The 23807-nt window shown below is 48.2% G+C and overlaps 1 protein-coding gene across 1 annotated transcript in view; it reads left to right on the top strand.

Annotated features, from left to right (window-relative positions):
- The window catches only part of LOC135884059 (uncharacterized), a 39577-nt gene that overhangs the window by 3863 nt on the left and 11907 nt on the right, over positions 1-23807 (top strand). The window contains exons 2-6 of the mRNA XM_065411353.1: positions 120-258; positions 9914-10000; positions 13137-13487; positions 14867-15136; positions 22613-22741. Coding sequence (XP_065267425.1) covers positions 135-258; positions 9914-10000; positions 13137-13487; positions 14867-15136; positions 22613-22741 — 961 coding nt within the window. The 5' untranslated portion in view covers positions 120-134. The remainder of the gene's footprint in view (positions 1-119; positions 259-9913; positions 10001-13136; positions 13488-14866; positions 15137-22612; positions 22742-23807) is intronic.

Below are 23807 nucleotides of genomic sequence, written 5' to 3'. Positions count from 1 at the left end.
ATTCAATTTTTTAAATGCAGATGTTCATGTTCAAAAAGGATATTTTTCATCAGAAAAAAGTTTTTACACAAAAATATTTGACCGTCTCGGATATCTACCTGTGTCATTTCTGACAACAGGTGCATGATAAGGAGATGTTGCATTCCTGTTTTATGAAGGAGATGGGGTCCCGCTTGCCTCTGTCACCTGTGTGGGTGGTTACACAAAAGCTGCCAGTGAGAGTCATGGTAATACAGTCTCTAACCTGCTGTATTCCAGGTGAGAGCGTCCCAGCAATTTATAATGTCATTGCATTTTCAGTATTGTTTTATATCATGTTCTTTATATAACCTAATATTTCTTTTGCTTTTTTGTCCACTGTTGTGTATTTATTAGTTAATATCGCAGGAGCAAGATAAAACCCTATTGTGACAGTCTCTGTACAAACACAGAGTTAAAAGGACAGCCCCTGTCCCAAACAGGGCCACCCAGAGGATTCAGGGGGCCTGTGGTCTTCGGTGGCAGGGGGCCCCCGTCGCCGAATTGCCGCCGAAGACCCGGCACTTCAGCGGCGGGTCCCGGGGTGGAAGGACCCCCCCGCCGCAGGTCTTCAGGCCACTTTGGCGGTGGGTCCCGGAGTGGAAGGACCGCCCGCTGCCGAACTGCCGCCGAAGACCCGGAGCGGAAGAAGCTCCGGGGGCCCGGGCCCCGCGAGAGTTTTCCGGGGCCCCCGGAGCGAGTGAAGGACCCCGCTCCAGGGGCCCCGAAAAACTCTCGTGGGAGCCCCTGCGGGGCCTGGGGCAAATTGCCCCACTTGCCCTCCCTCTGGGCAGCCCTGGTCCCAAAGAGTTTAAAATCTAATTTAGTACAAGATACATTAGTGAGTGTAAACAGCAGGGGAAAGGGAAATAGATGGTCAATTCTTCCCAATGCCAGAGAATCTCTAAGAGTGAAATTTGGCACTGGAGGGCAAAGACCAGTTATACCAGTCCTGCACAACTCGTAAAGCGGCGAGGGCCATATTACTCCAAAGAAAACAGCTGAGGGCCGAAACCCCCCGGCCCCGCGGAAACATCCCCCCCCCCCCCCCAGCACCGCCCAGCCCAGCGGAAACAAACCCTCCTTCCCCAGCACCGCCCCGCCGAAACAGCTAAGGTTTGGGGGGAAGGGTGTGTGATACTTTATTAAGAATTTTTCAATTAAATCAAACAATTTTTTAAATTATTTTAATTTTTTTTAATTAATCATGGAAAGATTAAAAACATCTGTTCCTTTGAAAGAAAACATTTGTAATTTTCATAATTACTTTGCAAATATAATGAGAAATATTACATCTCTTTTCGGCAACAAGCTTGTCACATTTGGGGGTCATATTCGAAGTGGATATTTTCATAATGTCTTCCAAATGGTCGTCAGTCAGAGAAGAACGTTGCTTGTTTTTATTCATGTTCATGATGGAAAATGTTTGTTCACATATGTAAGTGCGTCCAAAAATGCTGAACGTTTTCAATGCAACTTCATTGTCCAGACTTTTGTAGAAGTCCCGCAAGCTGCTTTCTCTGTGCTTATTTCGGTAAACTGCTGAACACTGAAGTTCAATAACCTCCAACTGCAAATCTAGTGGCACTTCCTCTGGATCCACAGAAAAGGGATCTTCAATCAGCTTCAACTGGACATCTTCTTCTTTAGACAAAGTCAGTCTTCTGTCAAATTCTTCAATCAAAAGAATGATGTGCTTTGCGTATTTTTCTCCTAACTCTGCGTGTTTGTGCTGAGGGATACACTGTGCACAAGTGGGAAAGTGACACATTTCACCTTTTGACAGCTGACTTCTGAAAAGTTTCAATTTCATTTTGAAAGCTTTCACTGCTGCACACATTTGAAATATAAGTTGATTTTTTCCCTGAAGTTGAATGTTGAGATCATTCAGGTGTGCTGTAATATCACAAAAGAAAAAGAGATCTTGATTCCAGGACTCATTTTCAAGCTCTGGGAATTTTATTGGCCCATTTTCTAGGAATTTTGCTACCTCCTCTTTCAAAGCAACAAAACGCTGGAGCACTCTTCCTCGACTCAACCACCTCACTTCTGTATGGTAGATTAAGTCATTGCACTCAGTGTCTACCCCTTCAAGAAAGGCTCGAAATGTCCTATGTTTTAGTCCTCTAGAACGGATGTAGTTTACAATGGAAACTACCACTGACATTACATGCTCAAATTTTAAGACTTTGCTACACAAAACCTGCTGATGCATAATGCAGTGATGTTTGGTTATTTCTCTCCCGATAAATTCTTCAAGAAGAGTAACTGCTCCAACATTTTTTTGGCACATAGCTGGAGCACCATCAGTACAAATGGCCACCAAGTTTGTGAAATCTAATCATGATTTATCATTCATGCACTTTATCACTTCACTGGAGATTTCTTTTCCGGTTGTGCAACCCGTCATGGAGCACATGCCAGCAAGTTCTTCAGTAATTTCAAAGTTTTTATCAATACCTCTAATAAAAATAAGAAGTTGGGCGGTGTCTTTTAAATCGGTGCTTTCATCCATAGCTAGGGAGTAAAAGCAGAATTCACTGACTCTCTGCTTTAACTGATCACTTAAATTGGTAGAAATGTCAGCTATTCTTCTCCATACAGTCATGCGTGATAGACTGACATTCTCAAATATTCCCCTCTTTTCTGGACATAACTCAGATACAGCAATCAACATACACTTTTTTAATAACTCGCCTTCTGTCAAGCATTTCCCAGCAGCAGCGATTTCCTTAGAAATTTTAAAGCTTACTTTAGTAACTGTATCGTTCTCAGTGCTCACTTTCTTGAAAATTTGCTGTTCTCTACTAAGGTTTTTCGCTAAAATGGCTGCTTTAATTATTTTTTCATTTGGGCTCAATTTGGCGAGATTGGGATGCTTAGTTTCAAAGTGCCACCGAAGGTTGTATTCTTTCGGAACGGCTAACGTTTCGCAACACACGAGGCACAGTATTTTGTCTTTGGAAATAGTATATAAGTATTTATTCGTCCATTCAGTGTTGAAAACTCTGTGCTCTGATTCTATTTTTCTCTTTTTCTTTTCACTCATGGTATCCATTATGAAGCTCAAGATTTTGTTGAATAAATTCACACACAAGAGAAACACTCACAGTCACACACAAAGAGAAGAGATATCTCACGGCGCATGGCACACTAGCAAGGCACTGACGGTGTGTGGAAGCCTGTAGGTCCAGGGGTCACTATATTACTGCACACAGCAGTCAATCAATGCAGTTGTAGATAAATCTCTGCATTATGCATTTTTGTATAACTTTTATATGACTTTGTATTGAACCTTGGTACTATGTTATAGCAGGCTCCTAAGATAGTATAATTAAGGTAAAAGAAAAATTTCTTCTGTGCAAATTTTTGAAGCAGAGTTCAAATTTGTGTGCCATGAGGCAAATGCGCCCAAGTGAGTAAAATGCTTATACATTTAAAAAGTTTTAATTTGCAATTTGTGTCAATTTATATGGGTTTTCAGATAGACATCATAAGTAAAAAAAGAAAAACAAAAGTTTGTGTTTTAAATTGAAAATTTTCCTAAAAAATATCAGTAAATGATTATCAGCCAAGAATAAGATATGTAATTACAAATGCATTTTAATTTCCTTATTGGTCGAAATGTCAAAGACGGCTAAACTAACCTTACTGTTTTTTCCCTGGTTTCAGAGTAGCAGCCGTGTTAGTCTGTATCCGCAAAAATAACAGGAGTACTTGTGGCACCTTAGAGACTAACAAATTTATTAGAGCATAAGCTTTCGTGGGCTACAACGAAGAAGTGGGTTGTAGCCCACGAAAGCTTATGCTCTAATAAATTTGTTAGTCTCTAAGGTGCCACAAGTACTCCTGTTTTTTCCCTGCAATCTTTTTCATTTGCCCATTCAATATAAACTCTGTCCAGATCTATCAGTCCTCAATCCAGCTGGTAACTCTTAATACACATCAGCACCCCACATAGAACCCCCCACTCGCTAGTTTCCCAATACACACAGATTTCTCCTCCCTCCCTCCCAGTGCCCTTCCCCACAGCCCCACCACCACAACTAAACAATGCCTCACACAGACCCCCAGTGCCCTGACACACACAGATCTCCCTCACTGCCCAGCACCCCCCAACAGGCCCCCACTGCCTAGCACCCCAAAACACACAAACCTCCCACACTGCCCAGTGCCCTCCACACCCTCACAGCCCAGCACCCCCCGCACATCTCCCAGACACTCACTCCACCACACCCTTCCCCCTTCCCTGGCCGCACTCACCAGCCCTGCTGGGAGGTCTCTGGCTCCTAGGGTGAGAGTGGCAAGGGGAGTCTCCAGTGGTGAGCGGGAGCCGGTTCGCACCGGTTCGCGGGAACCAGTTGTTAAATTTAGAAGCCCTTTTAGAACCAGTTATCCTGAGCGGGACAACCGGTTCTAAAAGGGCTTCTAAATTTAACAACCAGTAAGTTGAAGTGACCAGGACCGTAGCTGGGGGGGGGGGGGGGGGGGGCGGCAGAGGGAGCGGCTGCTCCCCCTGAGCACATTATCCAAAAGTGGCGCCTTAGGAGCCGACCCCATGGATGCTCCAGCTCTCCGCCCCGCTCCCCGGCCCCAGCTCACCTCCGCTCCGCCTCCGCCTCTGAACACTCTGCCCCGCTTCTCCCCGTCCCCCCCCCCCGCTTCCCGCGAATCAGCTGTTCGCGCGGGAAGCCTGGGAGGGCAGAGAAGCAAGCGGTGGCTTCGCGCTCAAGCCCAGGGAGGCGGAGACGGAGCGGAGGTGAGCTGGGGTGGGGGGAACCGCCCGTGCCACAGCAGGTAACCCGGGGGGAGGGGCGCGGAGGGGAACCGCTCCCCGCCCCAGCTCACCTCTGCTCCGCCTCCCTGGGCCTGAGCGCGAAGCCGCCGCTTGCTTCTCAGCCCTCCCAGGCTTCCTGCGCGAACAGCTGATTTGCGGGAAGCGGGGGGGCTGCAAGCTCAGCCTGACCCGGTGCTCCAGGCACTGCACGGTGGCAGCGTGGCCCGGCTCCAGCCGAGCGGCGCGGCTGTAGCGCCGCCAGTCACCTCCAGGCAGCGCGGTAAGGGAGCAGGGAGGGGGTGTTGGATAGAGGGCAGGGGAGTTCAGGGGGGTGGTGGGGGGGTGGATAGGGGTCGGGGCGGTCAGATGGCAGGGAACAGGGGGATTGAATGGGGGCAAGGGTCCCGGGGGGCAGTCAGGAAGGAGCAGGGGTTGGATGGGGTGGTGGGAGGCAGTCAGGGGCAGGGGTTCCAAGGGTGGTCAGGGGACAGGGAGAAGGGGTGGTTGGATAGGGACTCAGGAGAGGAGTTGGATGGGGCGGCGGAGGGCAGTCAGGGGACAGGGAAGGGGGTGGATGGGGCAGGGGTATCAAGGAATGCGGGGGGTTGGATGGGGCAGGAGTCCCGGGGGGGTGGGCCAAAAAGCGCTCAGGTGGCTGAGCCCTGTGTCCCGCTGGGGGGGGGGGGCGCGGCAAGGGCTCCGTGCCCGTGTCCCGCTTGGGGCAGTGGGGAGGGGCAGCGGCGCGCACGGGCTCCATGTCCCGCTTGGGGCCGGGGGGGGGGGGGTGAAGGCGCAGCGGCGCGCGAGGGCTCCATCCCCATGTCCCGCTTGGGGCGGGGGGGGGGGTGGAGGCGCGGCAGCGCGCGAGGGCTCCATCCCCGTGTCCCGCTTGGGGCGGGGGGGGGGGGGGGTGGAGGCGCGGCGGCGTGCGAGGGCTCCCTGCCCGTGTCCCGCTTGGGGCAGGGGGCCAGTGGCGCGCGAGGGTGCAAAAATATCTTTGCACCGGCGTTGGGTGGGGGTGGGGGGCGCCTGAAAGCCCCGCCCCCGCAGACTCAATGTCAGTCTGATTGAGCTAGACTCAGCCGCCCGCATTGCTGGCTCCTGTCGGCAGGTAGGCACGCCACCAGGACCTGCCCCAGGAAGCGCCGCCACGCCAGCCTCGGGACTTTGTGTGCGTGAGGTTTGGAATCCCCCCGCGCAGGGCCGGCTCTAGGATTTTTGCCGCCCAAAGCAAAAACAATTTTGGCCGTCCCCCCACCCCCCGTTTTTTAATTACCCCACCCCCGGCCCCGCCTCAACTCCGCCCCTTTCCTGCCTCCTCGCCCCAGGCTCTCAAGCCTGGGAGGGAGGGGGAGAAGCGGCGCCCGCGCTGCGGCCACTCGGAGTGTCTCGGAGGTTTGAGAGCCTGGGAGGGAGGGCGAGTAGTGGTGCGCGAGCGGCAGCAGCAGCGGAGGTGAGCTAGGGCGGCCGGGGCACATTTTTAGGGGCGGCATTCTGGCGCCGGCCATGCCGCCCCTAAAAATGTGCGGCCCCAAGCACCAGCTTGTTTTGCTGGTGCCTAGAGCCAGCCCTGCCCCCGCGGGCTGCACAGTGAGCCCCCGCGGGCCGCATGTTGTGCAGGCCTGAGTTATACCAAAGCTGGCTGCTAGGAAGTGGTTGGGCAACAAAAGGAGGGGTGCTGGAGAAAACGAGGAAACCACGTATATCTGGTTGGAGAACTTTCCAGGAGGTTTGTGGATGGATAAGGGGGCTTAGTGGAGTTGGATCACTTGCAGGAAGGGTAAATCAGGCATCAGCAGTTGAGGATTGTTGAATTGAGGGGCTATGATTTAGTTTGTACAATTCTCCTCAGTGCTTGAAGAGTTAAATGGAAAATGTCCAAGAAAAAGCTTCCAAGCCATTAAATCATAAACGGCTATCACATCCTGTAAACAGTAACGACATTAGAGAGGGGAACATCTGCTTAGAAAGAGCTTGTGAGAGTAGCAAACACTGTGTGTGGAGGAGAGATAGGAGGGCGGAAAGGAGAAGGTCAAAAGGAGGCAGCTAATAGCATAACAGGCAGTAGATACTGGGAGCTGGAGTGGATAACATCCAAGGGCCTTTCCTGCGCCAATAGTGATGATACTCAGCCATTCACTGTGAGGTTTGTTTTTTAAAATTAAGTTAGAAGTAAATATCATGTGCCTGATTCATCAATGCCACATAGCTAAGTCAGGGTACGTTTACAAAGCCCACAGCAGCGAGGCTCAGAGCCTGGGTTGACAGGTTTGAGCAACAAATGGCAGCTCGGACTGGAGCCCACCTTCCTCCATAGGCTTGAGAGTCAGAGCTTCTGCCTGAGCCACAATGTCTGGGCAGCTATTTTCTGTCAACCCGGGCTCTGAGACTTGCTGCCGCTTGCTGGGTAGACGTACCTCAGTGGCCACTATAAAGGGACCGTTCTAGGCTCATGCCTATTTCTCCATCCATTACTGTTTTCTGCTCCACACACGCCCAGACTAATCAGCGCCCCCCCTCCCCCAACCTTCTAAAATAGCCTCTCTCTAGGGGCATGTTTTACACCCCTTTGAAGTCAATGACAGAAAATATCATATAGCCATTATATAAATCCATGGTACACCCACATCTTGAATACTCCGTGCAGATGTGGTTGCCCCATCTCAAAAAAGATATATTGGATTTGGAAAAGGTTCAGAAAAGGGCAACAAAAATTATTAGGGGTATGGAATGGCTTCCGTATGGGGAGAGATTAATAAGACTGGGACTTTTCAGCTTGTAAAAGACAACTAAGGGGGGGATATGATTTGAAGTCTATAATCATGACTGGTGTGGAGAAAGTAAATAAGGTAGTGTTATTTACTCCTCATAACACAAGAACTAGGGGTCATCAAATGAAATTAATAGACAGCAGGCATAAAACAAAAGAAAGTATTTATTCACACAACACATAGTCAGTCTGTGGAACTCCTTGCCAGAGGATGTTGTGAAGGCCAAGACTATAACAGGGTTCAAAAAAGAACTAGGTAAATTCATGGAGGGTAGGTCCATCAATGGCTATTAGCCAGGATGGTCAGGGATGGTGTCCCTAGCCTCTGTTTGCCAGAAGCTGGGAATGAGTGATGGGATGGATCACTTGATGATTACCTGTTCTGTTCATTCCCTCTGGGGCACCTGGCATTGGCCACTGTCAGAAGACAGGACACTGGGCTAGATGGACCTTCAGTCTGACCCAGTATGGCCGTTCTTATGTTCAGTGGGACTCTCTTCATTGACTTCAATGGGATTTGAATGAGGCCCAAAGTTAGGAGGTTTTGTGTGTGACACTGTAAGTTACTAATATCAGTGAATAGACATTTCTGCCTTGTCATTTACTGTAACATAGAAGATCATTTAATTCCCAATTCTGGCAATTCCTTCTCTCTTGTGCAGGGCCTGCCTTTCTTCACTATAGTGAAGGAAAGACTTTCACCAGCAGGTGTATTCCTGGAAAACCTACTGGACAGGGGTTGTGATTGCTGGTAATAGAGGGAGGGGCAAAAGGAGGAGGGGGTGTCGATAGGATAAAAGGATGGGGGAAATCTGAAAACAGCCTTCTAGATTAGAGACCTTCAGTGGCACGATAAGATTGCCAGTGATTGACAGAAACTGACTATCCAACCAGACCAGCTTAAAGACCTCCCTGGAGATCAATCCAAGTGTCACTCAGTCTGTAAGGGGGCCATGTCATTTTGGGATTTGCCATGATGATGAGGATGAATTAACAAAAAATAAATCTCTGAGGAGAAATTCTAGCAGCAGGTGGTTTATATTGCTTCAGATTTAGGTTTCAAATAATCACAGATGATTACTAAAGAAGTTAAAACCTGAAGTTCAAGGTCACAGGGGATTAAAAAGCAGGTGCCAGGCATATAAACGAAAGGGTATTTCCAGGTTAGACTCCACCTGCCAGACACATGTATATCTCTCTGCATAAGACTATCTATTGTAGTACTAAAATTTTGTTGAGCAGATCAATACAATTTCTAAATGCACCTGTTGCAGCCTTAAATCCAGTTTCAAGCTGAATTTCTCCTTCAGGTAATGGGGAAAACACAGTCATCTATTTACTAAGTGCCTGATTCAAAGTTCATGAATGGGAATTGTTCCCTTGGCTGCAGTGGGCCCCTAAAAACAACATTTAAAAATGGAATTTCAGTACTGGGGAGGAGGCCTGAAGTTCTCGTGTTGGGGCAGGGATGTGGATATAAGTTTCTAATAATTCTTAGCACATATGTAGGGCTAGAGTCTGGGACTATTACACTGGCCCATCTGGAGGGGAAAGTGTGAAGTTTTGCTGCTTTGGGACACAAACACTCTCAGTGTGGAAGGGGAACCCACATACACTCTGCCCCCACTCCATAGCACCCTGTTCATCCATCCCGCCTCACAGATAGGTGCACTGGGGAATAAGGCCATGGCCATGCTTCTCCCCATCCTTTTTGGTGTCATTTCTGCTTTTTGGGTGGTAGGAAAAGAGAGAGCAATTCTTGTGTTTTCCAACACAGGAATCCCTGTGGAGGGGACTGGGGCGGATACAGGAATGGCACGAAGGATGTGGGCGGTTTTACCAACACTACTGATTCTCACAACAGTTCTGAGTTAGGTAGGGAAATTATCCCTTGATTTCATCTTTGTCTCAGTGACTTAACTCAGGGAGGGGGGTCAGTTTTAGTTGGAATTATATCCCAGGGGTTCCTGGCCTCTAATCCAGTGCTCAGACCACTGGTAACCTTTGGGGACAATTACTAATTATTGCTGCTGCAAAACAAAATTTCCCCAGAAGGTCGTCAGGTCCCCAGGAGCTCCACAATTCCTCTCCTCCCCTTTCTCCAACATCCTTCACAGCCCCGAATGTCCTATGTTGCGTTAAGACACTCCTCAATAGAGGAAAGCTATACACAGCTCCTACCACCGCCTCTCCTTGGGTCAGCCCTAGAACAAGTACGACCTTAGCTCTGGCCGTGCCTGATGCTAAATGTGCAGCCTTCGCATTCTCCTATGGAACTGCAGGTCACTTGCAGTGATTGCATTGATCCCATCATGTGTGTTGCTGATTTTTACTGTATGTTTCCACAGGGTCCTGCTGGCATTGTACCAAAATGTTACCTGCTAGTGCAGGCCTCCTCGGCAGGATGAATTACAGAATTATGAGCCAGTGCCTGAGTATGTATAAATTCCTTCCAGTACCGAAACATATCTAAGAATAGTATTAGTTGGACACTGAAATGTGTGTCAATCTCTGTTTTAAGCCCTTTTTTCACACTGTATTCTGGAGCAGCCGGGATCTGTCTGACCCCTTGTGTAATCTAGATCAGCCTCAAGGCTGCTCCAACTTATGCTCTGCTTCCCATGGCCCACAAGGTGTTAGCAAGCTAAAAATAGCAGCAGTGCAGGGCAGTTTGCCCATGGTGCTTTTCAATCCCAACAGCAGTAGCGTCGATGTGGTGGCACAGGCTTCAGCATGTACTAGCAACATGAGTATATACCTCAGCTTGTACTCAGGCAGCTAATCTATGCACCCATGTCTTCACTACCATTGCTACCCATGTTAGCTAGTTTAAAGCTAGCACTGATATTTGTAGATTCCATGGCCAGAAGGGACCATTGTGATCATCTAGTCTGACCTTCTATATAACACAGGCCAAAGAACTGCCCCAAAATAATTCCTAGATCAGAGCTTTGAGAAAAACATCATCCAGTTTTGATTTAAAAATTGCTACTGATGGAGAATCTACCACAACCATTGGTTGGTACATTGTTCCAACAGTTAAATTATCTCACGTTTAAAAAATTATACTGTAGTTCCAATCTGAATTTGTCTAGCTTCAACTTCCAGCCATTGGATTATGTTAGACCGTTCTCTGCTAGATTGAAGAACCTATTATCAAATATTTTTTCCCATGTAGCTGCTTATAGATATGATCAAGTCCCTCCCTTAACCTCCTCTATAAGCAAATTATATTGAGCAACTTGAGCCTATCACTATGAGGCATGATTTCTAATGCCTATCTGTGCTACAATCACACCCTCATATTGCAGTGCAGACATACCCAGAGCCCTTACTCCAGCTCTACATTGGCTGTGGAGATCCTCTTCATGAAGAGTATCCTCAGGGACTCACTTCCACCCCATTTAAGGCTACCTTACACTGCCAGAACAGCACAAATTAGCTTACGTGTGAGTGGGAATCAGGATATGCTGGTGCAGCCTCTGTACGCATTACATTCTCTGCACTAGCTCAAGCCCAGCTTTAGGCACTCCACTCTGTTTTACTGAGTGATAACATTGACGAGACTTACCTGGGTATGAAGAACATAAGAACGGCCACACTGGGTCAGACCAATGATCCATCTAGCCCAGTATCCTGTCTTCTGACAGTGGCTAATGCACCACTGGAATTGTAGGTGAATAATTACCATCACTTGCTTTGGGACCCCAAATTTTGGCTCTCTTGGGGTACATTTTGACCCAAGACCAGCCCCGAGTGCCCACGAAAAGTGCTGGGTGGAGAGTACTTGAGAGAGAAGTGCTCAGTTTGTTCAGTGAGGGCCTTATTCACTAGTGCTCTCTGGCCTGAAAACTGGCCACAAAGCAGCTGACCAGCTGAGTCCTCTCCCCACTATCCATTCTGGTAAGGGGCCTGCCTGCCAGGCGCAGAGGTAGCTTTATTAACTGTCCACTGCCTTTGGTGGAGCTCCCAGAAAAATGAGTGAGAGGAGGTGTGGCTGCAGCATCCCTATGCCTTGTCTAGTCCCAGCTTGTAGCCAGGCCTATGGCAGACAGGGCACAAGTTAGGGTATCCCTCAGAGCTGCTCTAAGCTACCCGGAGAGTTAGGCTAGGTCTACACTACCCGCCTGAATCGGCGGGTAGAAATCGACCTCTCGGGGATCGAATTATCGCGTCTCGTCGGGACGCGACAATCGATCCCTGAATCGACGCTCTTACTCCACCAGCGGAGGTGGGAGTAAGCGCCGTCGACGGGAAGCCGCGGAGGTCGATTTTGCCACCGTCCTTACAGCGGGGTAAGTCGGCTGCGATACGTCGAATTCAGCTACGCTATTCGCGTAGCTGAATTTGCGTATCTTAAATCGACCCCACCCCCTGTAGTGAAGACCTGCCCTTAAACTGGTCCCTCGAAACGAGGCCTACAATAAGCACAGGATGGGGAACAACAGCAATGAAAACATTCTACGTTAGCCCTTGTCAACATGCCCCAACCCTGTCAGGATGCACCACTTCTGTGCCTGTTCCATTCTTGGCTACTGTTCTGAGGCTGCCAGCCTCTGAGATGAGGTGGCTAAGTGGTAAAGGCAATGGACCGCTAAACCCCTGTTCTCTGCATGTATGGGGCTGAATCTTCCACTTTACCACTGGAACAACTTACCAAGGGCTGCGGGATATTCGCCAGGACTGGCAATTTTCAAATCAAGATTGGGTGTCTTTTTCTAAAAATAGATGCTCTAGTTCAACCAGGAATCATTTCAGGAAAGTCCTAGGCCCTGTGCTATACCCCAGGTCAGCCAAGATGATCAGTGATCCCTTCTGGCCAAACAAGAGTGCCAGTTGCAGTTCAGATACAGGTTCAGATTTCAACTCCCTCCCCTGCCCACATCACCAGAATCCAGGGATGTCTGAATTTGGGATTCTGGCTCACACCTCTCTATTGATACATCTACACTTACGGTGGTGTGTAGAGTACATTCACTGCACACACCCCTAGTACAGCTATAAATAACTGTGTAGATGGTTAGGCACTGCTTAGGCAAACAGAGAAGAGACCTGGTGGGTAGGTACCCTACATGTTTCTGTATACCCAAGCTGTGCCTCCCCCATCTATGCTGCAATGTCCCCACGTGCTCACCGCCAGAGCCTTTCACCCACTGCAGTGAGCTGCCAGAACCTTTCCCTGGTGCCTCCTCTCAGCCAGAGCCTTTCACGGGCACATATAGCTATACACCGCAGCGTGAATGCAGCCTGCCTTTCACTGTGGCGTGTAGCTACACATACCCTACACACCACCAACATAGATGAGGCCTAATTGTGATCCAGCCACCTGTCCAGTAGGAAATGGACAGAGAGCACCAACTGCTTAAACATATGCCACCCAACCACCATCAGAAAGGTTAATGTTTCATCACAGCCTTTCTGGTCCGGATTCACATTAACGTCCCTGAGGAACAGGTCCCCATTACCATTCCCCTGTCCTAGATCCCCAAATGAACATTGTTTCATAGACCTGGGATAAATACGGCATAAGACTAATTAGCCTGGCTCTTCCTGTCTTCCCTTTCTCTCTAGTGCTGCTACTGGTTTTCCACTGGGCTCCAAAAACAGCAGAAGCCCAAGAACATAGAACCGTTGGTACGGGCTCTTCAGTGCTGTTGACTGCATTGCCCATCAATGACCAAACAGTCATAAAACATATACAGTGGGAATACATAAGTAGTGCCCCAACTCACGGTATTGTGGATTACTATGGAACTGGAACAGAACCTATTATCTCTAATTCCTATAAAGACAGAGTCATTTTCTATTCATCCAACGGCTCCCTCTTGTTGAAAAACGTACAAGAGACAGACAGCGGGACCTACAGAGCTACCGTCAATTTGAACAAAATTGAAGCCAGGCAAACTACACTGCTAGTCTTAGGTAAGTGAAAGAGCAGAAGTATTTATAAAACAGCTGGCAGCACAGAAACATTTTTACTGAATAGATCACACTAATGTGAACAGAGGCTCTGCGGGTGCATGTTTCAAGGAAGCAGCTGCACAACCTGTTCACCACATAAAACAGCCTTGCAGTCATTTATAAAACATTTACCCCTGTAAGATTGGACAAGGATCCGTTATGCTTGACAAGGGGATGACACTTCTAAAAAATGAAAAATAAGCTGGATATCAGAGGGAAAAAGTTTTAGTCAATTCTGACTTTGCAGGGAAAATGCCAACTCTCATATCACTACCATTATTTTCTTGGAGGTCTCGCATCAAAGTCATCCTAACTTGACCCTGACTAACTTATGAAAGCAGAATCCAAGATGGTGTGGCTGAAGAACAGAGAGACTCTGGTTCTAGCCACACTACACGTGTACATTTTGACCCAAGCAAGAAATCCCAATTTTGATTTCACTGAGTTGTACATTAAGGTTCTGGAGCATATAGTCATAACGTCCTTTAACCTTGTCTATGACACTGAGGGCTGGTCCACACTAACCCCCCAGTTCAAACTAAGATACGCAACTTCAGCTACGTGAATAACGTAGCTGAAGTCGAAGTATCTTAGTTCGAACTACAAGGTACTTACCACGGGTCCACACGCAGCAGGCAGGCTCCCCCGTCGACTCCGCGTACTCCTCTCGCGGAGCAGGAGTACCGGTGTCGACGGTGAGCACTTCCGGGATCGATTTATCGTGTCTAGACAAGACGCGATAAATCGATCCCAGAAGATCGATTGCTTACCGCCGAACCCAGAGGTAAGTATAGACGTACCCTAAGAAATAGTCTTCCAAAAGTGGTGGAGACTCCATCTCTGGTAAACTATATAACTAGACTGGAGAACGTACTGAAATATATTGCAGGGAATATCCCTACACAGGACCCTAAGAATTGACAGACTAGGTTCTTTATGATTCTATCAGGACCATATCATTTGAGAACAAGAAATTTCTAAGTGGGTTAGAGCAAAGGAGTAAGGAGACAAACACAAATTAATAAGGTTGAAAGACAATGGTGTTAAAAAAAACCTCCCTCAAGACTCAGTATCTCAGAACTCTTGTACTGAGGATTACCTAGGCTATGAAAGTTTAGATGTGAGCTGATAGAATTTGACTTTTGATGTCTACTGAGCTATTAATCAAGCCTACATCACTGGATGTTAGATGTATTCCTAAAACTTGTGAAATCATCGTCTATCATATAGATAAGCAGATTTAATTGTTTGATTTAGATGCCTAACTTTAGATACCTGAGTTTGTACATTTCAACCAGGACTTTTAAATGTTTATATAATCTCACTTCCCCCACCCCCAGAGCCTATGTCCAAAACTCAGATACAGATAAATTCTACTGTGGCTGGTTCCTCCATTGAATTATCCTGCAAGGTGCTGGTTGGCAAAGTGCAAGCTATTGACTGGAAGAAAGATGGGAAGCCCCTACCCAGGAACAGATGTTACCAGGTCTCTGAAAACTTCAGTCTTTTGTACATACCAGAAGCACAGAAATCAGATTGTGGATCCTTTTCCTGCAATGCCAGCAATGATATAAGCTGGCAGGAAACCTCAGTGAATTTGACCATTGAAGGTAAGTGTTGTATGAGCATCTTCAACTGCAAACACTTGTCATGGCTAGTGCCAAACCTGATGCTTAGCAGTGCCACGTGTTACCCTCTTCAGGTTGCAGATTAGATTAAGGATGAAATGGAAATGCTAATCTTGCATATTCTTCTCCCCTTTTCACAGTTCCTAGGATTAATTCTATTAAGCATCCATGCAAATAACACAACCTTAGAAAGTAAAATTGCATAGAGTGATGTTAGAAGATCCTCTTCGGATAACATTACAAGTCTTTTGCTATGTGGTAGCAACGCTGCTTACAGAAGGCCTGACTCACTGCTGCAGGATGCCAGTTTTGAAACAGCATGTAACTCCTCTGAAATCAATGAGTTACCCCAGCACAAAACTGGAGCAATGCAATGGTGAATCAGGCCCAGCGAAACGTACATGTTGATGCTTCCTGACTTATGCAAGGGCTCATACAGACAGTCCCAGGAAGGATGAAAGTCTGATCCATGTAACTGATTTAATCTTCACACCTATTGTGGAACCCTGTAGTTAGCATCTTTAAAAGCTTCCAACATTTGCATGAGACATCTGACTCCATTTTCTAAATACCTCGTACTGTTTTCCAAAGTGTTACATATATTTAAAACTTATGGTTGAAATTGACAAGTTTGGGTACCCAAAGTGAGGCATCTAGGCTTAGGCCTGGTCTACACTAGGAATTTATCTTGAATTTAGCAGCGTTAAACCGAATTAACCCTGCACCCGTCCACACAACGAAGCCCTTTACTTCGATATAAAGGGCTCTTAATATCGATATCTGTACTCCTCCCCGACGAGGGGAGTAGTGCTGAAATCGGTATTGCCATTTCGGATTAGGGTTAGTGTGGCCGCAATTCGACGGTATTGGCCTCCGGGAGCTATCCCACAGTGCACCATTGTGACCTCTCTGGACAACAATCTGAACTTGGATGCACTGGCCAGATAGACAGGAAAAGCCCCGCGAACTTTTGAATTACATTTCCTGTTTGCCCAGCGTGTAGAGCACAGGTGACCATGCAGAGCTCATCAGCACAGGTAACCATGCAGTCCGAGAATCGAAAAAGAGCACCAGCATGGACCATACGGGAGGTACTGGATCTGATCGCTATATGGGGAGAGGATTCAGTGCTAGCAGAACTACGTTCCAAAAGACGAAATGCCAAAACATTTGAAAAAATCTCCAAGGGCATGATGGAGAGAGGCCACAATAGGGACTCACTACAGTGCCGCATGAAAGTTAAGGAGCTCAGACAAGCCTATCAAAAAACAAAGGAGGCAAACGGTCGCTCCGGGTCAGAGCCGCAGACATGCCGCTTCTACGCTGAGCTGCATGCAATTCTAGGGGGGCCGCCACCACTACCCCACCTCTGACCATGGATTCCGAGGCGGGGGTAATCTCAGCCATGCCTGAGGATTCTGCGGATGGGGAAGAGGAGGAGGAGGATGACGACGAGCTTGCGGAGAGCACACAGCACTCCGTTCTCCCCAATAGCCAGGATCTTTTTCTCAGCCTGACTGAAGCACCCTCCCAACCCCCAGACAATGAGGCCATGGAAGGGACCTCCGGTGAGTGTACCTTTGTAAATATAAAACCTGGTTTAAAAGCAAGCATTTTTTAATGATTAATTTGCCCTGAGGACTTGGGATGCATTCGCGGCCAGTACAGCTACTGGAAAAGTTTGTTAACGTGTCTGGGGATGGAGCGGAAATCCTCCAGGGACATCTCCATGAAGCTCTCCTGGAGGTACTCCAAAAGCCTTTCCACAAGGTTTCTTGGCAGTGCAGCCTTATTCCGTCCTCCATGGTAGGACACTTGACCACGCCATGCTAGTAGCAAGTAATCTGGTATCATTGCATGACAAAGCCTGGCAGCATCTGGTCCCGGTGTTTGCTGGCATTCAAGCAACATCCGTTCTTTATCTCGCTGTGTTATCCTCAGGAGAGTGATATCGTTCATGGTAACCTGGTTGAAATACGGGAATTTAATTAAGGGGACAGAGGTGGCCGTTCCTACTGGGCTGTTTGCCTGTGGCTGAAAAGAAATCCTTCCCTGCAGTTAGCCAAGCGCGGGGGGGGGGGGGGGGGGAAGAGGGGGCGGGGATCTTCCCTGATACCAGCCACGTGGTGGGGGGAGGAGGGATAAAGCGATCATCCCAGAGAATTGGATGGGGGGGGGTTAGTTTGGTTTCTGCTGCTGCACGTTAACAGGAAAACCGCAGCACTCAACGGGCTTTGCTTGGTATGTGGGAAAGGAGGGTGCTGCTTGTAGGAAAGCTGCAGAAGCCGAAAGACAATGGCTTACCATGGCCGCATGCAAGCCGAATTCTGTTGCCCGGACCTGCATCTGTGTTCTCTAACACCAAAACTGCAGGCACTCAATATTAAGATCAAAATGCGACCTTGTACCGAAATCACGTGTGCTAGGTAAAGTGAATAGTGTTGTTCACCGTGAAAGAGTATAAGCATTGTTCTGTAAAATGTATCTTTTAAAATACTTCTCTACCTTTTTCCCCTCCTTCCTGCAGCTGCAAATTTTTCAAGCCTCCCTCCTCCGACCCGAAGGCTATCTCAGATAAGGCGTCGAAAAAAAGAGGACGCGAGACGAAATGTTCTCAGAAATCATGGAATCCACCCGCAATGAAAGAGCTCATCTGAATGAGTGGAAGGACATGGTAGCAAAGTACAGGAAAGATGCCAGTGAACGTGAGGCCACGAGGGACGCTCGAGATGAGAGGTGGCAGGCTGCAACGCTTGGGCTGCTGCGTGATCAAACGGACATGCTCCAGCGTCTGGTGGAGCTTCAGGAACGGCAGCAGGAGCAGAGTGTCGCTGCAGCCGCTGTATAACCTCCCTCCCCCCTCACCATGTTCCATAGCCTCCTCATCCAGACGTGTAAGAACAGGGGGGGGGGATGCTCCGTGCACCCTCCCACTCCACCCCAGTGGACAGCCCAACCAAAAGGCTGTCATTACTTTGAACTTTTTAGTGGCCTTTTCCTTCCCTCCTATCCTCCTCCCAAACCCCACCCGGGCTACCTTGTCAGTTCTCTCCCTCTTTTTATAATCAATTAATAAAGAATGCATGATTTTTAAACGATAGTGACTTTATTTCCTTTGAAAGCAAGCTGGGATCGAAGGGGGAGGGTGGGTTGCTTACAGAGAACGAGTCAATCAAGGGGGTGGGTTTTCATCAAGGAGAAACAAACAGAATGTTCACACGGTAGCCTGGCCAGTCATGAAACTGGTTTTCAAAGCTTCTCTGATGCGCAACGCTTCCTGGTGTGCTCTTCTAATCGCCCTGGTGTCTGGCTGCGCGTAATCAGCGGCCGGGCGATTTGCCTCAGCCTCCCACCCCGCCATAAAGGTCTCCCCCTTACTCTCACAGAGATTGTGGAGCACACAGCAAGCAGCAATAACAATGGGAATATTGGTTTGGCTGAGGTCTGAGCGAGTCAGTAAAGTGTGCCAGCGACCTTTTAAACGTCCAAATGCACATTCTACCACCATTCTGCACTTGCTCAGCCTGTAGTTGAACAGCTCCTGACTACTGTCCAGGCTGCCTGTGTATGGCTTCATGAGCCATGGCATTAAGGGGTAGGCTGGGTCCCCAAGGATAACTATAGGCATTTCAACATCCCCAACTGTTATTTTCTGGTCTGGGAAGTAAGTCCCTTGCTGCAGCCGTTTAAACAGAGTAGTGTTCCTGAAGACACGAGCGTCATGAACCCTTCCCGGCCATCCCACGTTGATGTTGGTGAAACGTCCCTTGTGATCCACCAGTGCTTGCAGCATCATTGAAAAGTACCCCTTGCGGTTTACGTACTGGCTGCCCTGGTGCTCCCGTGCCAAGATAGGGATATGGGTTCCATCTATCGCCCCACCAGAGTTAGGGAATCCCATTGCAGCAAAGCCATCCACTATGACCTGCACGTTTCCCAGAGTCACTACCGTTGGTAGCAGCAGCTCAGTGATTGCTTTGGCTACTTGCATCAGAGCAGCCCCCACAGTAGATTTGCCCACTCCAAACTGATTCCCGACTGACCGGTAGCTGTCTGGCGTTGCAAGCTTCCACAGGGCTATCGCCACTCGCTTCTCAACTGTGAGGGCTGCTCTCATCTTGGTATTCTGGCGCTTCAGGGCAGGGGAAAGCAAGTCACAAAGTTCCATGAAAGTGCCCTTAGGCATGCGAAAGTTTCGCAGCCACTGGGAATCGTCCCACACCTGCAACACTATGCGGTCCCACCAGTCTGTGCTTGTTTCCCGAGCCCAGAATCGGCGTTCCACGGCATGAACCTGCCCCATTAACAGCATGATCTCCAATGCGCCGGGGCCCGCGGTTTGATAGAATTCCATGTTCCATGTCCTCATCACTCTCGTCGCCGCGCTGCCGTAGCCTACTCCTCGTCACCTGGTTTTGCAGGTTCTGGTTCAGCATAAACTGCACGATAACGCGCGAAGTGTTTACAATGTTCATGACTGCTGTCTTGAGCTGAGCGGGCTCCATGCTTGCCGCGGTATGGCGTCTGCATTGTTCACCCAGGAAAAAGGCGCGAAACGGTTGTCTGCCGTTGCTTTCCCGGAGGGAGGGGGAGGATGTACCCAGAACCACCCGCGACAATGTTTTTGGCCCCATCAGGCATTGGGATCTCAAACCAGAATTCCAATGGGCGGAGGAGACTGTGGGAACTATGGGATAGCTACCCACAGTGCAACGCTCCGGAAATCGACACTAGCCCCAGTACATGGACGCACACCGCCGAATTAATGTGCTTAGTGTGGCCACATACATTCGACTTTACACAATCTGTTGCCAAAAACCGGTTTCTAGAAAATCGGAATAATCCCATAGTGTAGACATACCCTTAGATTCACAAAGGGATGAGGTGTTGTAACACTCAGCGTCACAATGCATAGCTTTTAGACCCCTAGTGAAATCACAGGAACAAAACACCGAGACACATACACAGCCTGCATTAGGCATGTCATCTCACTATACAATGGATGGGGAAAGATGTGCACTCAATCCAATTCACAAAAGCCAGCACGGTAGGAGGGGAGCCACCAAAGCTAGCCACTGGAATATGCCAACAAGAGGAGGCTCCTCTAAGTCTCTCCCCTCTCACAGACATAAGCACCTAAGTCCAGGCTACAGGGAGGCACCAAGCCCTGCTTGTGATTTCCAGCTGGGAACCCCTCTCCTGGACTTATTGGAGCAGGGGGAGTGGATCCTGGGTCTGTCACCTCTAACCACCAGGCTCCAGAGTTACAGTCATTCTCTCTCACTCTCTCTGGTCCAGTGACTCTAAATGTCTAATCACAGTGGAACAGTTCCAACAGGAGAGAATGGGAACAGTTCCAACAGGAGAGAATGACAGAGCACGCAGAGGTGGGAGACCCCTGTTCAAATCCTCTCTCTGCTTGAGGGGGGATTGAACCACTGGGCTAAAAGTTACAAGGTGGGTAGCACCACCTCTTCCTAAAGACAGATTTTGAACAGAACCCAATCTGTTAGGCAGACTCAGAGCACACCAACATGATTGGGCCCCACAGTGAGTTAGGTGGGAAAACACCTAACTTCCCTGGCTCGTGAATCCCACTGGAGTTGCGGTGGAAGACAGGCACCTGGATGACTAGGAGGCGGCACTCGTGCATGTTCCCAGAGGCAGAAACTTAGGCATCCAGGGTATTTTGACCATGAAAATGTAGGTGCCAAGTGAATTTAAGTGTCTACAGGGTTCAGGGGGAGTTTTGTGGCCCGTAAGGGAGCCTAAAACTAGGATTTAGGCCCCTAAATCTGGGATTTAGTAAACTAATACCTTTGTGAATCTAGGCCCTAAATCCGTATCTAAACACCTAAATCGAGTGATTGATTGTCAGCATGGCGCCAGGTTTGTATAATTTTTGGTGGTGCCCAGAATGGGTCCAAGCAGAGCTGTCCCGTCCATAGGACAGACCAGAGCAACCATCCCAGGACCCGTGCTTTGGGGGGCCCTGCACTTCGGGGGGACACAGGGGTCCAGGGTGGCCTGGGGGGTTAGCAGGGAGCCTGGCACCAGCAGCAGCGAGTGACCCAGCTCCAGCCCGCCCCTGCTTTGTCCCCTTCCTGCCCCCATTCCACCCCTTACCACAAGCCCCACCCACCTCTTTCCAGCTTCTGCCCCCTCCACCAAGCGATGGCAGGACCTGGCGGGTTGGAGCAGAGCAGGGAAGGCTGGGGCCGGGTTGCTTGCTGGCACCAGGTTGCTCGCTGCCGCTAGGCCCCCCACCAACCTCCCAGGCTGCCCTGAACTCATAGGGTCCCCCAAAGCATGGTAAGCCCAAACATTGGTGGAGCCGGGCTCATGTTCCTAAATACAGGTAGAGCATGGGTACCACGGGCCCATATAACTCGCCGCCTATGATTGTCAGTGGGTCTGAGAATCCATTGCTCCCTTGGTTGCCAAGGGAGCAGCAGATGCTCCGTATATTTAAAACCCCCACTTTTTATTGCCATAATATGGATTTAGGTGCCTAATTTTAGCAACCCAGGCTTGTAAAGTTGAGCACAGGCTATTTGTGGAGTAAGGTCTGACTTAATGAGTAGTAGTGGCACATTTTGACCCTGACAAAGCTACAGCATCAAAGTGATTTAGAGACACAAGTGACATGGTAATTAAAAAAAAAAACTTTTTGGCAAACTGGAAAAGTTTGGAGAAATGAGTAACATGTGGCACTGGTAAGCATCAGGTTTGGCACTTCATCTTAACACTCAGATCATCACAATCAGCATAACAGAACCTTCACTAGTACCAGGCATCTTCCTTCACAGTGGATCCAGTTAATTCTGGCTCATTTCTCATTCTGAACACTCAGCAGCCTAAGGCAGGACTTAGGGAATCTTCAGAGGAAATTCTACATTACGATCTCAACACAGCTACATAGGTTTGAAAGCTTTGCATCCCCTACCAGGTGTCCAAGTTTCACAATTGCTTTATTAATTATTATTCATTTGTATTACTGTAGTGCCTAGGAGCTCTAGTCATAGAACCAGAGTGCTGCCCATGGGGCTTACTTTTCATTGTATCTCAAATCCCAGCGAGAAGGTTCATCCCCATTTTAGTCTTTGGGACACTGATCTGAACTGCAGACAAAAAGGAAATTGTACTTATGTAACCCACACACCTTCTGGGTGGGGTGTTCTGTCCCATCTAGTGGCACCAAGACCACTTACAGAAAGATTAATGAGCCTGCTCTACAGCCTTAGCTAACAGCCATATGGCTTCTAGCTCATGCACTAAGCTCCAGAGGTCCCAGGTTGAATCCTGCCTGCTGACAAGCAGGGTCTGTCAGTGTTACACTTACACTATCCTTCAAGCAGAAAGAAAGAGCAGGGAAAACAGAACAGCTTTCAGTCCTCCTGAGCCCTTTCTGCTCTCATCTTTCGAGTGATGGTTTGGATTTGTGTGTCCATATTGTAGGTATCATGCCTTCACTAAAGCATGCACTGAAAATTTCTACTGTTGCTCTTGCTATTGCAACAACATTGGCTGCTGGATCTGGATTGGGCTTCATTATCTTGTGCTGTCAATCAGAAAAGAAAAAAATTAGTAAGTATTTCAGCTCATTTCCCTTCAATCTTTGACAGCGTGTAAATTGCAAGTAAACCTAAAATGTGCTTAATTTCTTCCGTGTATGAAAACGTAGGTGACGGAATAGAGTTGAAAGCAAAAAGGTATGTGGTCTTCTGGCAGTAACTGATGATACTGTATACGCCTGTACCAGGATACTTCAGTTATCTTCACTATATGTCAGTTTTCATGTTCACATCTGATCAGATTTCTCTGAGAAATTCCAAAGCTCCTGGGTATCTTCAGTATTCCAAGGCCAACATTTTCCAACCTGGGCTCCTAACGCTAGGGTCTGAAATCCATGTGGATGCACCTAAATGAATGACCCAATTTTCTTTCATTAGTGCAGAGCAGCCAGCAGCTCCTATTGATGTCAATAGAACCTATGCTGCTTTCTTATGATGATGATATGGATCTCCTTGGTAAAGTGCTTTGAGATCTTCTGATGAGGCCTTTATTATTATGACTCCCATGCCAGTGCCCCGTCCACCCAACCCCGTTGGTTTAACTTACCTTAAATACTGATCAGCCTTTCCTTTCTCTCCCTTCCTCTCTTTCCCAGCTCATTTTAGTATCAAACTCGTCTGGGTTTCTCTTTAGCAGGTGGGCTACTCCACCTCATGCTGGTATGAGGCAACTTTCACCCCAGGCCTCTCAGGCCTCTTAACAAAATACACAGCTTATTCCTAGTATGGCATGGAGGTCCCCTAAACCTGCCCCACTTCCAGATTTCTTTTTAATTACACGCATACTAGGATATAACTATGTCCTCACTTCTTTACAAAGTGAGAGGCATGGGCACAGCAATATTTTAAGGTCCTTTCCCCTTTAATTCTCCTATAACTGACTAATAGATTAGGCAATATATTAACACAGGCCTAATTAGTTATAGAAGTTCTTTTTAATATTAACTAGCACCACTCTCCTCTTGCGTGTGTGTATACTGAACTATCTCCATTCATCCCTTTGATAAAGGGGATCTCTTCTGAGCTGCAAGGTTTTGCCTTATTTTAGAATCTGATCCAACCTTTTCAGTGCTTTTGGC

The sequence above is a fragment of the Emys orbicularis genome, chromosome 9, assembly GCF_028017835.1.
Source record: "Emys orbicularis isolate rEmyOrb1 chromosome 9, rEmyOrb1.hap1, whole genome shotgun sequence".
Lineage (NCBI taxonomy): Eukaryota > Metazoa > Chordata > Testudines > Emydidae > Emys > Emys orbicularis.
Note: the sequence above shows the minus strand (reverse complement) of the source record. Positions and strands in the feature narration are given on the sequence as shown.